Source organism: Dipodomys spectabilis, unplaced genomic scaffold, assembly GCF_019054845.1.
Source record: "Dipodomys spectabilis isolate Male_0828 unplaced genomic scaffold, ASM1905484v1 ptg000018l, whole genome shotgun sequence".
In the NCBI taxonomy this organism is placed as follows: Eukaryota; Metazoa; Chordata; class Mammalia; order Rodentia; family Heteromyidae; genus Dipodomys; species Dipodomys spectabilis.
The window spans coordinates 14,308,160-14,324,604 of NW_024870695.1; the positions used below are offsets into that span (position 1 = coordinate 14,308,160).

General features: G+C 43.2%; 1 protein-coding gene across 2 annotated transcripts in view; it reads left to right on the forward strand.

Moving 5' to 3' along the window:
• The window catches only part of Npepps (aminopeptidase puromycin sensitive), a 92,743-nt gene extending 81,550 nt beyond the window's left edge, over positions 1-11,193 (forward strand). For both annotated transcript variants that reach the window (XM_042672213.1, XM_042672214.1), the window contains 4 exons: positions 7,316-7,423; positions 7,938-8,093; positions 9,325-9,372; positions 9,663-11,193. In XM_042672213.1, the coding sequence (XP_042528147.1) occupies positions 7,316-7,423; positions 7,938-8,093; positions 9,325-9,372; positions 9,663-9,815 (465 nt within the window). In that variant the 3' untranslated portion in view covers positions 9,816-11,193. The remainder of the gene's footprint in view (positions 1-7,315; positions 7,424-7,937; positions 8,094-9,324; positions 9,373-9,662) is intronic.
• Positions 11,194-16,445: the final 5,252 nt, after the last annotated feature.

Consider the following 16,445-nt stretch of genomic DNA (forward strand, 5'->3'; position numbering starts at 1 on the left):
CATGGGGCTTGAACTGTGGGTCTGGGCACTGTCCCTGTGCTCTTCAGCTCAAGGCGAGTACTCTACCTCTTGAGCAACAGCGCAACTTCCGGTATTCTAGTGGTTTATTGGAGATCAGAATCTCACAGACTTTTCTGCCCCGGCTGGCTTTGAACCATGATCCTCAGATCTCAGCCTCCTGAGTAGCTAGGATTATAGGCATGAGCCACTGGTGCCCAGCTTGGAGGTTATCCTTTTAATTATTATTTATCTTTTTAGATTCCTATTCTAAGGCTTGAACTCATGGCCTAGGTGCTGTCCCTGAGCTTTTTTGTTCACTATTAGCACTCTACTTCTTGAGACACAGCTCCATTTCCATCTTCTTTGGTAGTTAATTGGAGATAAGAATTTCACTGACACAGGTCCCTGGTAGCTCATACCTGTAAATCTTAGCTACTTAGGAGGCTGAGATCTGAGGACCATGGTTCAAACCAGCCATGGCAGAAAAGTCTGATACTCTTATCTTTAATTAACAACCAGAAAACCAGAAGTGGAGCTGTGGTTCAAAGTGGTAGAGCCCTAGTCTTGAGCAGAAGAGGTCAAGGTCAGCACTCAGATCCTGAGTTCTAGCCCAGCAACCAGCAAAAAAAGAAGTCTCACTCACTTTCTTGCCCAGGCCAATATCAAATCAGGATCCTCAGATCTCAGCCTTCGGGGTATTTAGGAGTTCAGGCATAAGCCATAGGTATCTAACTTGCCCTTTCAATTAAACACTAAGGTTCTTAGTATTATCGGCATTAATATTTTATGAACCATGGTATGTTAAATTATGTGCATGGAGTGAATTATGCACTTTATGCTTTTTTTGGGGGTCCGGTCATGGGGCCTGAACTCTGGGCCTGGGCGCTGTCCCTCAGCTCTTCAGCTCAAGGCTAGTGTTCTACCACTTGAGCCACAGCGCCACTTGTGGCTTTTTTATTTTTGCTTATGTGGTCTGAGGAATCGAACCCAGGGCCTCAGGCATGCAAGGCAAGTGCTGTACCACTGAGCCACCTTCCCAGCCCCTACTTTATACTATTATTAGTCTGTTCCATAAATGGAATAGGAGTTCTGAAAATTTGATGGCAATTTCATAGCACAATTTTAAGAATTCACACAAAGCTGGGCACTGGTAGCTCATGCCTATAATCTTAGTTACTCAGGAGGTTAAGAGCTGAGGATTAAGGTTCAAAATCAGCCCCAGCAGACACATCCTCATTCTTTATCTTCAGTTAACTAGCAAAAAGTTGGAAGTGGTGGTATGACTCAAATAGAGCACCAGCTGAGAGTATGAGGCCTGAGTTCTAGCCCTGGGTCTGGCAAAAAGAAAAAAACAAATTCACAAAAGTATGAAAGTGTGTATGTTTAATAGGAATTTGCATTTATTTATATTTTTAGCATTTTGTTTTTTGCTGGTACTGAGGCTTGAATTCAGTCTCATGCTTGGCTTCTGCTACTCAAGGTGCTCTCTCATTTGAGCCACACGGGGGGGGGGGGGGGGGGGGGGGGATCGGGTCGTGAGGCCTGAACTCTGGGCCTGGGCGCTGTCCTTCAGCTCAAGGCTAGCACTCTACCACTTGAGCCACAGCGCCACTTCTGGTTTTTTTCTTTTTGCTTATGTGGTGCTGAGGAATCGAACCCAGGACATCATGCATGCAAGGCAAGTGCTCTACCACTGAGCCACCTACCCAGCCCCTTGCTTTTTTTTTTTTTTTTGTCAATTGTGGGGCTTGAATTCTGGACATGAGCACTGTCTCTCAGCATTTCAGCTCAAGGCAAGAACTCTACCACTTGAGCCTCAGTGTCACTTCCGGTTTTCTGGTGGTTTATTGGAGACCAGAGTCTCATGGACTTTCTTGCCCAGGCTAGCTTTGAACCGGGATCCTCAGATCTCAAACTCCTGAGTAGCTAGGATTACAATGTGAGCCACCATCCTCTGGTTTTCATTCATTTGCTGCAAGTTTATTTAGTCAGTTTTATTATGGAAAGAGCTTCAATAAAGAAACAACTGTTTCTTCAAGAAATCATGGTGAAGGCTGGGAAGGTGGCTCAGTGGTAGAGTGCTTGCCTTGCATTCACGAGACACTGGGAATTCAATTCCTTGGCACCACATAAGCAGAAAAAGCCAGTAGTGGTATTGTCTCAAAAGGTAGAGCGCTAGCCTTTACCTGAAGAGGTGAGGGACAGCGCCCAGGCCCGGGGGGCGGAGGGGGAAGAAACCGTGGTGAGACATGAGAATTGTATTTTCTTGATAATTTAGGAATAATGTGGCAGGATTTAAGTAATTAATTGTATATTTGAAATAGAGTGTTAAAGTGCCATCTAGTGGACTTGTATAACCGTTCTCTTTGGAGGAAAAATTTCCTGAAAGCAATAGTGCAGTCTCTGAGCTTAAAACCCCTTAGAAATCGCCTGTCAGGGCAGGTCACAGGTGGCTTACGCCTATAAACCTAGCTACTACTCAGGAGGCTGACATCTGAGGATTATAGTTCAAAACCAGCCCAGGCATCAAAGTCCAGGAGATTCTTAATCTCCAATTAACACTAGAAACCTGGAAGTAGAGCTGTGGCTCGAGTAGTAGAGCACTAGCCTTGAGCAGAAGAGCTCAGGGATGTTGTCCAAACTCTTGAGTTCAAGCCCCAGGACTGACCCAAAACAAAAATCATCTGTCATTTCACCCATCCTTTATTTTACAGATAAGAAAACAGACCCAATGCTGGTAAGGACTTAGTCAAGATTACAAGGCCAATTAGAAGCAATAGGGTGATGATAATCCAGGCCTTCTGACATTTGATCTATTGTAGAACAGCTTCTTAAGAGAATCCAAAAGGGGCTAGCAGTGAGGATTAGTGACATAGAGAGGCTTTCTGGGTTCAATCCCTGTCACAAACAGAAAAATTCAGAGGAAACTGCAAACTATGATAGGCTCTCCAAGTATATAAGCATTGTTAAATATTAAGGGAGAGAAAAGATCAAGAGAGTCTGTACAGGATAGGTGTATAGTGGTTGAGTGTGCCTAGTGTTTAAGAAGCCAAACACACACACGGTCTGAAAATTTAGTTGTCTTAGAGAAGTACCTCATGTTTGCAGTTCTGATTTTTTCAGTATATTTTGTGTCAGACTAGGAAAAATTTTGTATATTTGTTTTTTTGTTGGTTTTTTTGGTCCAGTCATGGGGCCTAAACTCTGGGCCTGGGCGCTGTCCCTCGGCTCTTCAGCTCAAGGCTAACGCTCTACCACTTGAGACACAGCGCCACTTCCGGCTTTTTTCTTTTTGCTTATGTGGTGCTGAGGAATCGAACCCAGGGCCTCATGCATGCAAGGCAAGCGCTCTACTACTGAGCCACCTTCCCAGCCCCTTGTATATTTGTTATATGAAATTTTAGGCCAGGCGCCAGTGGCTCACGCCTGTAATCCTAGCTACTCAAGTGGCTGACATCTGAGGATCACAGTTCAAAGCCAGCTGAGATAGAGAAGTCCGTGACTTTTCTTTTCTTTTTTGTCAGTCATGGGGCTTGAACTCTGGGCTTGGGCGCTATCCCTCAACTCTTCAGCTCAAGGCGAGTTTTACCGCTTGAGCCACAGTGCCACTTATGGTTTTCTAGTGGTTTATTGGAGGTAAGAGTCTCTTGGACTTTTCTGCGTGGGCTGGCTTTGAACTGAGATCCTCAGATCTCAGCTTCCTGAGTTGCTAGGATTACAGGCGTGAGCCACCAGCTCACACATGCCCAGAGTGTGTCTCTTTATCTCCAATTAACAGCTCCACAACTGACCAAAAAAAAAATTTTTTTAAAAGAAAATATTAGGTTTACAAATAATTGCAAACAATTACAAAATCAAAGGTGTAGATCATTTCATGTATTTATAATCAGAAGTTGCTTATAAGATACTGACCATTGATAGACATAAGTTCTGGGGCTTGGTTTAAACCACCTCCAGCAGTCTGTAAGTTAGCTTGTATATGACATAACAGGGATTTGACAGTAGATGCTTCGTGTGTCATCTTTTCAGTTAACTGTCTGTCACATGCAGGAATTCGTTGACTTAATTGTGCTTGATACCATAAAGTATTTTTGTATAGTATTCTCCAGACAGCAACCAATCTGCATACAAAATTAGGTAAGCACCAAAACCAAATTTCACACTAATGGTAAAAATTAGTTTCATCTACTTTATGGCCTATTTTTTTTCTTCACTGATAAAATAATAAAGCTCATCATAAAATATAAAAAAAAAAGAAAAGAAAATATTAGGTTTAGAAACTAGAAAAGTATGAAGAAAATAAAACTTACCTGTAATAAATAAACTCTGGTTAAAAACAGCACTATAATATGATTTCAACATAGGTTTGACAATGTACATATAATAGTGATTTTTATTCTTTATGACACTTACATTCCACATTCATGCAGTTAAAAATAAGAGTGGTACATGCCTGTAATCTCAGCACCAAAGAGGCTGAGGCAAACTGGGTGCCAGTGGTTCATGCCTTTAATCCTAGATTCTAAGGAAACTGAGATTAGAGGATCACAATTCAAAGCTAGCCCAGGGGGTCAGAAAAGTCCATGAGACTCTTTAATTAATCACCAAAAAAAAAAAAAATCCAGGAGTGGAGTTATGGCTCAAGCAGTAGAGTGCTAGACTTGAACAAATAAGCTTAGAGATAGCACCTAGGCCATGACTTCAAGCTCCAGGACTGGCACCAAAACAAGAAAGCTGGAGCAAGCTGGGTGCTGGTGGCTCATGCCTATAATTCTAGCAACTCAGGAGGGAGGCTGAAATCTTGAGGATCACAGTTCAAAGCCAGCCAGAGCAGAAAAATCCCCCGAGACTCTTATTTCCAATTAACCACTAAAAAACTGGAAGTGAAGCTGTAGCTCAAAATGGTGGAGCACTAGCCTTAAGCAGAAAGAGCTTGGGGACAGTACCCAGGCCTTGAGATGAAGCACCATGACCAAAAAAAAAAAAAAGGTGAAGCCGAAGGATCATGTGAACTATGTAGCAAAACAGATCTCAAAAGCAATAAAGAGGGCTAGGCTCTAGTGGCTTTTGCCTGTAATTCTAACTACTTGGCAAACCAAAATCAGGAGGATCATAGTTCAAGGACAGTCCAGGTAAAAAAGTTCACAAGACTTTCTCAACCAGTAGCTGGACACCATGGCCTGAAAGAGGGTACATGCTTGTCATCCCAGCTATGGCAGGAATAAAAATACAAAATCGATCACTATCCCGACGAGTGTCTGGGCAGAAAGCAAGGATCCTGTCAAAAATACCAGTGCATAAAAATGGCTGGTAAAGTACTTGCCTAGGCCCTTAGTTCAAACCCCAGTAGTGTCAGATCTTTTACTTTTTTGGGGGGGGGAGGGTCCGGTTGTGGGGCCTGAACTCTGGGCCTGGCGCTGTCCCTCAGCTCTTCAGCTCAAGGCTAGCGCTCTACCACTTAAGGCATAGTGCCACTTCCGGCTTTTTTCTTTTTGCTTATGTGGTGCTGAGGAATCGAACCCAGAGCCTCATGCATGCAAGGCAAGCGCTCTACCATTGAGCCACCTTCCCAGCCCCAGATGTTTTACTTTTTAGTTTGATTTTGAGATAGGGCTTCTACTTTTTGTTTTGCTTTGTTTTGTTTTTGGTCGGTCATGGGACCTGAACTCTGGGCCTGGGCGCTGTCCCTCAGCTCTTGAGCTCAAGGCTAGGCACCCAGCCACTTGAGCCACAGCACCACTTCTGGCTTTTACTGTTTATGTGATGCTGAGGAATCGAAACCAGGGCCTCATTCTTGCTAGGCAAGCACTCTACCACTGAGCCACCTTCGCAGCCCAAGGTCTTGTACTTTTGTCAGGAGCCTTTGACTCCTGAGCTGGGATTACAGATGTGTACCACCATGCCAACTGTAGAGGGACTATGATTCACTGTACCTTTCAAATGCATCTTTTTTTAAATTAATAATTACTGGGGCTGGGAAGGTGGCTCAACGGTAGAGCGCTTGCCTTTCACTCATGAGGCCCTGGTTTCGATTCCTCAGCACCACATAACCAAAAAGAAAAAAGCCGCAAGTGGCGCTGTGGCTCAAGTGGTAGAGCGCTAGCCTTGAGCTGAAGAGCTGAGGGACAGCGCCCAGGCCCAGAGTTCAGCCCCCACGACCGGACCCAAAAAAAAAAATTAATAATTACAGTATCCAGCTCTTTACTAGCATAAGATTAATAATTAGGCTGGGTACTGCTGGCTCACACTTGTAATCCTAATTACTCAGGAGGCTGAGATCTGAGGATTACGATTCTGATACAGCCTGGGTAGGAAAGTCCATGAAACTCTTATCTCCAATTAACCACCAGAAAACCAGAAGTGGTGCTGTGGCTTAAGTGGTAGAGTGCTGCTGAAGAGCTGAGGGACCATGCCCAAGCCCAACACTCTACCACTTGAGCCACAGTGCCACTTCCAGCTTTTTCTGTGATTAATTAGAGATGAGTCTCATGGAGTTTCCTGCCACTGTCTGGCTTTGAACCATGATCCTAAGATATCAGCCTTCTGAGTAACTAGGATTATAGGTGTGAGCCACCAGCACCCAGCTAATTAGTTTTTTTCCTCTAGTACCAGGGCTTGAAATCAGGCCCTCTAGATTTCCCTTGTTTTTTTTTTTTGTTGTTCAAGGTCAGAGGTCTACCTCTTGAACCATTCCTCTACTCTAGCTTTTGCTGGCTAATCGGAGATAGAAGTTTCACAGATTTGGGCTGAGAACGTTGCTCAGTGGTAGAGCACTTGCCTTGCACGCATGAGGCCCTGGGTTCGATTCCTCAGCACCACATAAGCAAAAAAAAAAAAAAGCCGGAAGTGGTGCCTATGGCTCAAGTGGTAGCGTGCTAGCCTTGAGCTGAAGGAAGAGCTAAGGGATAGCGCGCAGGCCCAGAGTTCAGGCCCCACAACCGGACCCCCCTCGAAAAAAAAAAGTTTCACAGATTTGTCTGACTTGGTTTCCTCCTGAGAGCCTCAGATTTGATCCCCCTAAGTGGCCAGGATTGTAGATGTGAGCCACCGTTGCTGAGCTTACTTTTCAGATTGTGATGTTAGATCCCGATGTTAAATGGTTTAGAAAGGACAGGCTATTGATCTAATGATTTACTGTAATGACAAATTTAGTACCCAGCCATCTGAACAAGTGTACTGTTTAATGTAATTCTAGTCTTACCCATGAGAATGAAAGATGGAAGTTATACCATATTGGAAGAGAAGCTTATGTAAGCATCCACAGAATTTCCAGGGCAGAGCTAACTATCCTTGTCTTTATTATTTTTCCCTATAGCTACACAAACAAGCTGATATGCAAGAAGAGAAAAACCGAATTGAACGAGTCCTTGGGGCTACTCTTTCACCTGAACTGATTCAAAAAGTCCTCACTTTTGCACTTTCAGTAAGTTATAAGGAAAACTGCTTTAAGAGGGAACTGTTGCTAATTGATCTAAGGCAAATGTCAATGTCTTTGATTCAGAATCATCTTGATCTACCTTAACACTAAACTAGTACTTCCCCTTCTGGGAAAACTGTTGTTTTTGTTACCAACTTCTGCTATTTCCCACTAGTGGTGAGAATCTGAATTGTTGAGAGAGGTGGTAATTAGTAGAACAGTGAAAAAAGGGATCATGAATTGGGAGGCTGTCCTTTGTTGCTTGCTTTGTCTTTTTATCCTATAGGACTCTAGCAGTATCTGTTGAGCTGTCTTTTTGTTTATTCCTGTCTGTGCCTCATTCTCAGTTTGACTGGTCTTTAGGTTAATTGTTTCTTCTTTGCTGGAAGCTTCTGGTGCCACTTATTCATGAAACAAGGAATTTATGTCTTCAATATGGTTCTTCAGTATTTCAACAATATGTTGTACTTTCTGGCACTAAAAGATATTTTGGATGTGTTAAACTTCTTTATCTGTTTAGGAAGAGGTACGTCCACAGGATACTGTGTCAGTAATTGGTGGAGTAGCTGGAGGCAGCAAGCATGGAAGGAAAGCTGCTTGGAAGTTTATAAAAGACAACTGGGAAGAACTTTATAATCGATACCAAGGAGGTTTCTTAATATCCAGACTAATAAAGGTTTGTGAGGCTGGGACTGTAGCTTAGTGGTAGAGTGCTTGCCTAGCATGCATAAAGCCCTGGGTTTGATTCCTCAGTACCACATAAACAGAAAAGGCCAGATGTGGCACTGTGGCTCAAGTGGTAGAGTGCTGGTCTTGAGTAAAAGAAGCTCAGGGACAGTGCCCAGACCCTAGTTCAAGCCCCAGGATGGGCAAAAAAAAAAGGTTTGTGAAACTTGAGTAGCCTGTAATATGTGGATATTCTGAGTGATATCCATGAGTTATTAGGCCCATAAGCTGTTATCTTTGCTGCAGTTTCTTCAAGGACTAGAGATATAGCTCAGTAGTAGAGTTCTTACCTAGCCCTAGTGAAGGCCTGGGTTCTGTTCCAGCACTGGGGAAGTTAAAAGTTTCCTCAAATAGTTAAAGCTTCTGGCCAGGTGCTGGTGGCTCATGTCTATAATCCTAGCTACTTAAGAGGCTGAGATCTGAGAATCAGTTTGAAGCCAGCCTAGGCAGGAAAGTCCTCATGAGACTCATAATCCACTCAGAGCCGGGAGCCTGTGGCTCTTGCCTGTAATCCTAAACTACACAGGAGGCTGAGATCTGAGGATTAAACTTCAAAGCCAGCCCCGGCAGGAAAGTCCATGAGACTTATCTCCAATAAACCACTAGAAAACCGAAGTAGCACTGTGGCTCAAGTGGTAGAGTACTTGCCTTGAGCTGAAGAGCACAGGGACAGCACCCAAGCCCAGACAGGGTTCCAGCCCCACGAATGACAAAAAAAAAAAAAAAGTTTCTTTTGGCTGGGAAGGTGGCTCAGTGGTAGAGTGCTTGCCTTGCATGCATGAGGTTCTGGGTTCAATTCCTCAGCACCACATAAGCAGAAAAGGCTGGAAGTGGCACTGTGGTTCAAGTGGTAAAGAAGAGCTGAAGAACTGAGGGACACTGCCCAGGCCCAGGGTTTAGGCCCATGACCAACCAAAAACTAACAAACTACTCAGAAAAAGCCAGAAGTAGTAGAGTGCTAGCATTAAGCAAAAGAAGCTCAAGGACAGCACTCAAACCCAGAGTTCAGGCACTGAGACTGACAAAACAAACAAAAAAAGTTCTGTGTTCTACATCCTCTAGAACAAACTGAGGAGAAAACTGAATTTTTTTTGTGTGTTTTTTTTTTTGTTGTTGTTGTTGTTGTTAAGTGGAAGTTTGATCCATATCTCTTAGGTTCACTTACTACTTCTGTTTTTCAGCTGTCAGTTGAGGGATTTGCAGTTGATAAAATGGCTGGAGAAGTTAAGGTAAGTAGTGCTTACTTTTCATTTTTCAATCTAGAACACTATTTCCTTTGCTTTTTTTTTTCTTAGAGAAAGATTAGATTTTACACACTTAATACTTGGAGGAAGATTCCTATATGCAGGTCAGCCATAGGGTTACTTATTTTAGCCTAAAAGCAGCAGTGGTCAGTTCTCATGATTGAGGCTTATGTCTTCTTTATTTAAACCAGAGAGTATTTTTTTATACCTGTGACTTTAGCTTCTTACTATTGCTAGCAGTGAGTGATTCTACATTTTGGGTTGTTTGACACCAGGCTTTCTTTGAGAGTCACCCAGCTCCTTCAGCTGAGCGTACCATCCAGCAGTGTTGTGAAAATATCCTGCTGAATGCTGCTTGGCTAAAGCGAGATGCCGACAGTATCCATCAGTACCTCCTTCAGCGAAAAGCCTCACCACCAGCAGTGTGAACCATGAGTGTGAGCAAGCCACTGCTGCAGTTTTGCTGCTTCCCTGCAGGGATAAGGTGGAGCCACGGAACAGCTGATTCATATGCCAAGAATTTGGAGTCTTCTTTAAAACCAGTGGGGGTTGGACAATGAATGTAGTTAACGGGTTCCTGCTCACACTCCAGAATTGAATACTATTGAAAAAGGAAAATCAGCAATTCAGCAAAAAAAATAAAAATAAAAATGTAAATATGATAGTAATAAAATAGAGCATAATGAAACTGTGAAACTTCCTGAAGCCTTGTCAGTGGTTCAAAGTATTTAACACTCTCCTGCTAATGACAGATGTTGTTTTTATAACCTACCAAAAGGAAACTAGAGGCTTCTGGGGAAGAGGAATTTTGTGAAGTGGGTTCTGCAAGCAGCCTACAACCCCAGATAATGTGCATTGCTGGAAATAGCTAAACACAAAAGGCTGACAAGGAGGTATTACATAGTCGGAGTCTGTGTATAATTACAAGTGGGTTTTTTGTTTTGTTTTGTTTTGAGGGGAAAGGGCATGGGGTCTGACCAGGAAGATACCTTTTCCTGTATAACTCAGTTTGAACCAAGGATTGTAGTTTTCCTCCTCGCCTCCCTTCTGTGTGATCCCTCTTGCCCCCCCCCCCCCAAAAAAAAAAAGAAAAAAGTTAATAAAAGTTTTAAAAAAAAAAGTTAAAAACTATAAAACCTACCCTGTTGTGGGTTTTTCTTCCCTTTAGGTCTATCCCAGTCCCCACTCCCAGTGTCCTTAGAGATCAAGAAATAATAGGGAAACATCTCCCATAGCCACATTGAATAAAAAACTGATATACATTGCTTTTTTCTTTCTCTTTTAAGATGACTTTTAAGTACCTTGAAGAAAATATTAGGTGAGATAGAAACAAAGATTTCTGAGGGAGTTATTCTGCTAAAAATGGTCTTGGTTGTCTGGCAGGCCAATCATTGAACCTCTCTATAACAGTATCAACCCAAATCTGGCTTCTCCTAGTTCGTGTGCATGTGAGAAGCCAGTGGTAATTGCTGCAGGGCCCACATATTAGTGGTAACTGGTTTAAAAAACAGACTACGCCTATGTGTGCCACTCTGCTTCCACAGTGTATCCTACTAATGAGCCTCACCTACCGAATCTAGTAAGTTTGAAGTGTAAATCTTTCCCTTCCTCTGTCCCTTTTTATTTTTCTTTCTCCTGTTTTTTTAAAAAAAAAATTTTGTTATTAACAAATTCATATTTGGTGTGGCTTAACTGTATTTTGGAAGGTCATCAGATTGTGAGACTGCTTCCTTGAAACTTTGTGCTATCGTTTTAAAAAATAATTAAAAACAGTTGGCGTTAATAAAAATGTCAATGTAAAACTGATGTCCTGATTTCCTTTATTCTTTGGTAAGAGGCTGAAAATGTTCCCACGATTCAGTAGGGTTAGCGAATGTCTCACATCTGTAATCCTAGCTACTGTATCAGGAGGCTGAGATCTGAAGATGGCTGTTCTAAGCCAGCCTGGGCAGAAAAAAGTCCCCATGAACTGTTACCTCCAATTAGTCACTCAAAAACTAGAAGTGACACTATAGAGTGCTAGCCTTGAGCAGAGAGAGGCTCAGGGAAAGTGCCCAGGCCCTGAGTTCAAGCCCCAGGACCTACACACACACAAAACTTTGAGTTGAAGAAAACCTGGGTTTGGCTGGGAAGGTGGCTCAGTTGTAGAATGCTTGCCTTGCATGCATGAGGCCCTGGGTTCAATTCCTTAGCACCACATAAGCAGAAAAGTCCAGAAGTGGCTCTGTGACTAAAGTGGTAGAGTTAGCCTTGAGCTGAAGAGCTGAGGGACAGCGCCCAGGCCCAGAGTTTAAGCCCCACGACCAACAACAAAATCTGGTTTTGAATGTGGTAGTGTGCACCTATAATCTCACCTGCCTTAGAGGAATATGAGATCAGGAGACTCAAGACTCTAAGCCAGAGCAAAACAGTTATGGAGACCCACATCTCAACAAATAATCTAGTCACGGTTTATATCTATAAGCTATCTGGAAGGCATTCATAGGAAGTTAGCCATTCAAGGCCATCTGCTGGCCACAAAAAAAAAAAAGCCTTAGCTAAAAACTAAAGCAAAGGCATATAGATATGGCTGTGTAGAACACCTTCCTAACAAGTCTGAGATACTAAATTTAAACCCAGCATGTGCTAGAGACTTTATGGAGCTCCACTAGAAACTTAGTGATTTTTGTTTTAGCAAACTATAAAAAATAAAACAAGCTTTTGGTGATGTTCATCGTGCTGCATTCTATTTTCCTCCTATGAATGGTAATGTGATTGAACTCAGGACCTTGAGAATGGTAGACAAATGTTCTACTATTAAGCTACACCTTGCTAGCATTTTTTTCCCCTTCAGTTGTGAGCCAGTTTGGAGATGATTGGGTTATTATTTCCACTTGCAAAGAACTACATCCCTTTGTTCCATTGTATCTTAGCTACAGCTTTTACTACTGAACTTGTTCTACATTTGGATAAAATTAGTAGAGAAGGAACATAGTTTACTGTTATTACCTGATCTGTGCTTTCCCAAGGAGACTGCCAATAGCTAACAGCAGATGAACTATACACTAGTTAAAATGACAACCATAGCCTGGTTCCAATGGCTTAAGCCTGTAATCCTAGCTACTCAGGAGGCTGTGATCTGAGAACCTTAGGGTCAAAGTCAGCGTGGCAGGAAAGTACATGAGACTCTTACTTCCAATTAACCAACAAAAAGCCAGAAATTGAGCTGTGGATCAAGTGGTAGAGTGCCAGTCTTGAGCAAAAAAGCTGAGTGCTCAGCTCAAGTTTAAGACACAGTACTGGCACAAACAGACTATATACTGTGTGGTCCATTTAAGACACCCCTTGGCCCTCACCCTACATGAACACTCTGTCATCAGTTTGACAAACTGTGCAAGTGTATCGACAATTCTAGTCCACCCATCATTTTCTTACGAGTGTGAGATTGAATTACTCATCCTAAGCAAGTGTTCTAGCTCTGAGCAATATCCCCAGCCCTCACTTACATGACTCTTGGCTACAGAGAGAAAGTTAAGCTTTCTCCCTTCCTGCTGATGGTATTTCTTCAGCAAGTGAAGTTCCACACTTTTCTGTCCATTATAGCAGTTACTAGCCATATGCAGCTGTTAACCTACATAAAACATTGCTCAGTTGTACTAGCCACATTGCAGATGCTCAGTAAATAGGTGGCTTGTGACTACTATATTGGACTATACAAATGGAGATCATATCTACCACTGAAGGTTATAGAGACCACCCTTTTCTATGCTTAGTATCTGTATTTCTTTCTATGTGGTAGAATTTGTTCTTCATCTAAGAACGTTCTGTTTACTAACTTCATTTGTTTAAAACTTTTTTCTTTGTGCCAGGTAAGGCTCAAGCCATTTCTCACTTCTGGCTTTTTGGAGATGAGTCTCATGGACTTTACTGCCCTGATTGGTTTCAAACAATGATTTTCAGATCTCAGCCTCTTGAGCTGGTTGGATTATAGGAATGAGTCACCTGGCACCTGGTTATAACCAGAGCTACACATTTTCAGCCTTTTTTTGGGGTGAGGGGGTAGGGGGGTTGGTCATGGGGCTTCATCTCAGGGCTGGGGCGCTATCCCTCAGCTCTTCAGCTCAAGGCTAGCACTCTACCACTTGAGCCACAGCGCCACTTCCAGTTTTCTGGTGGTTTTTGTAGATCAGAGTCTCAAGGACTTTCCTGTCTGGGCTGGCTTTGACCGGTGATCCTTAGATCTCAGCCTCCTGAGTAGGATTACAGGCATGAGCCACCGGTGCCTGGCTTTTTTCAGCCTGTGATGCTCTTATGTGTGAGCTCAGACCTGCAACCTCCACTGTCATACTCACCAAAAACTACAAAGTACTGGTTCACAAATGCATATCTGGAGGTGTTTCTGTTTAAATTCATGGCTTCATTGCCTGGCTTCCTCATGGCAAGTGCCCACATTTGAGGAGTGTGACTGCACTTGCTTCAGTTAGGTTTCTTGTTTGTTTTCCTGGTCATGGGGCTTGAACTCAAGGCTTGGATGCTGTCCCTGAGCATCTATGCTCAAGGCTAGCACTCTACCACTTTGAACTACAACTTCATTTACAGCTTTTTGGTAGTTAATTGGAGATGAGTCTCGTGCCTTGCCCAGAGTTGGCTTAGAGCTGTGATCCTCTGATCTCAGCCTGGAGTAGCTAGGATTACAGGTGTGTACCACAGGTGCCTGGCCTGGCTCTATTTTAAGTAGTTTATATAATGAATTCACTCAGTGCATTCTTTCCTCAAGGGAGACATTATTGAACCAATCATTATCTTTTTTTTTTTTTTTTTTTTTTTGTCGGTCGTGGGGCTTGAACTCTGGGCCTGGGCGCTGTCCCTCAGCTCTTCAGCTCAAGGCGAGCGCTCTACCACTTGAGCTACAGCGCCACTTCCGGTTTTCTGGTGGTTTATTGGAGATAGGAGTCTCACGGTCTCTCCTGCCCGGGCTGGCTTTGATCCGCGATTCTCAGATCTCAGCCTCCTGAGTAGCTAGGATTACAGGCGTGAGCCACCAGCGCCCGGCCAATCATTATCATCTTAAGCACTGTTCTATGAGCATTTAGGTATGGATTTTGGTTAATAACACAATTATCTGAATTTAGGAAGTTAAATGACAACACATTTCACCAAGACTGGTAGAGGTAGCAGGTTTCAAAAAAAAAGAAAAATGCCACTGGGCGCCGGTGGCTCATGCCTGTAATCCTAGCTACTCAGAAGGCTGAGATCTGAGGATCGCAGTTCAAAGCCAGCCCAGGCAGGAAAGACCATGAGACTCCTATCTCCAATAAAACACTAGAAAACCAGAAGTGGCGCTGTAGCTCAAGGGGTAGAGTGCTCGCCTTGAGCTGAAGAGCTGAGGGACAGCACCCAGGCCCAGAGTTCAAGCCCCATGACCGACAAAAAAAAGAAAAGAAAAATGCCCTCACAAATTCCCAACCTGCACGGACTTCAACTTGCAGGTGCTGTTGAAATGAGGCCACAAGTTCCTCCCAGTGGAGCTTGTTTACCTTGCTGCATGCCTGTTACACCAGCCGGAGCAACTGTGTTACTTCCACTCTTCTGCTTGCCCCATTAATTTGGTGACTATACCTCACTTCTTCCAACAAATAAATGTACTAGAGATAAAGCTGAATGCATGGCTTGCTTATTAGCATGGGCAAAGCCCTGAGTTCATTCTACTACACACATCATCCATTTATGATCCAAGTGTGCACTAAACACAGAAGGACGTGAGGAATCATGTGGTTACCTTTAAATCCTTGTCATTCATGACCCATCCTTGATCATGCCTGGAATGCTAGATAAAATTCCCATTGGCATATAAGCATTACAGAAACAGGAGTCTAGTAAGAACAACACTGGTGCTTTCTCTCTGGCCCGCCCTCCCTCCCTCTCTCTCTGACCCTCTGTCTCTCTCTCTACCTCCCTCCCTCTCTCTCCCTCTCTCACTCTCTGATATTGGGACTAGAACTCAGTCTCCCACTTAGTAGCACTCTACCACTGAGCCACACCCCACCACTAAGCCACACCCCAGCCTTAACACACTTTTTCAAGTCATAATATAGTGGCAATGTGATCTAACCTCACAACCTGCTATTTGGTATGGCAGATGTGCATTTCATCACTAATCAAAAGATCATGGTCATTGAAATACCAGGAGAATCTTGTCAGGAAAGTCACATAGCACTGAACCTGAGGGGAGTATTCAAAGGCTGGATATGAAAGATGATTACAAAAGCTTTCAGGGCAAAAGTATATGGTACTAGCCACTAAGTCTATAATACCAAATATTGCAGACTTGTTATGTGTGCATGGAGCTTAGAACCTAGCACAGATAAGAGACATTGAGGGCTTGGAATGTGGCTTAGTGGTAGAGCACTCGCCTAACATGCATGAAACCCTGGGTTCAATTCCTCAGTACCACATAAACAGAAAAAGCTGCAAGTGGCTCAAGTGGTAGTATGCTAGCCTTAAGCAAATGAAGCACAGGAACAGTGACTAGGCCCTGAGTTCAAGCCCCAGGCAAAAAACAACAACTAAAATCCTGGCCTACTCCAGAGAACTGATGGAAAAGTCAAGAAATATATTTCAGCTGGGACTTCTAAATGTGCAATTCATGAAGTCCTGAGGGTGAGCTCAGCTGTTGAGAAAAGGATCAGACCATTTATGGCAATGTGTATTCCTCAACAACACTTCCAGAAAAGATCAGCCTTCTGCCTCAGCAGACTACCAGAGCATTATTTTTGTCTTGATTTCTTCCAGCCAGAGCTTGGGCCCAGCATGTACTAGCTCCATTTTGGTAGAAGCTACCAAAACCTTACATTCCTGTGAGCTGCTCATAGCAAAATTATCATCTCACTTAAGCAACTTCATTAAGTTTGAGGGAAAAGCCAAAAGTCAATACTTTACAATGGCTTCAAGAAGTATGCACAAGCTGTAGTCAAACCTCACGGAATGGATGGGACCCAGACTTACTTCTCCAACAGGACAAGCTACTATGAAGAGTTTAATGTTTCATTCTGGGTCATTTCCTCTCTTCCTCTTAGCTT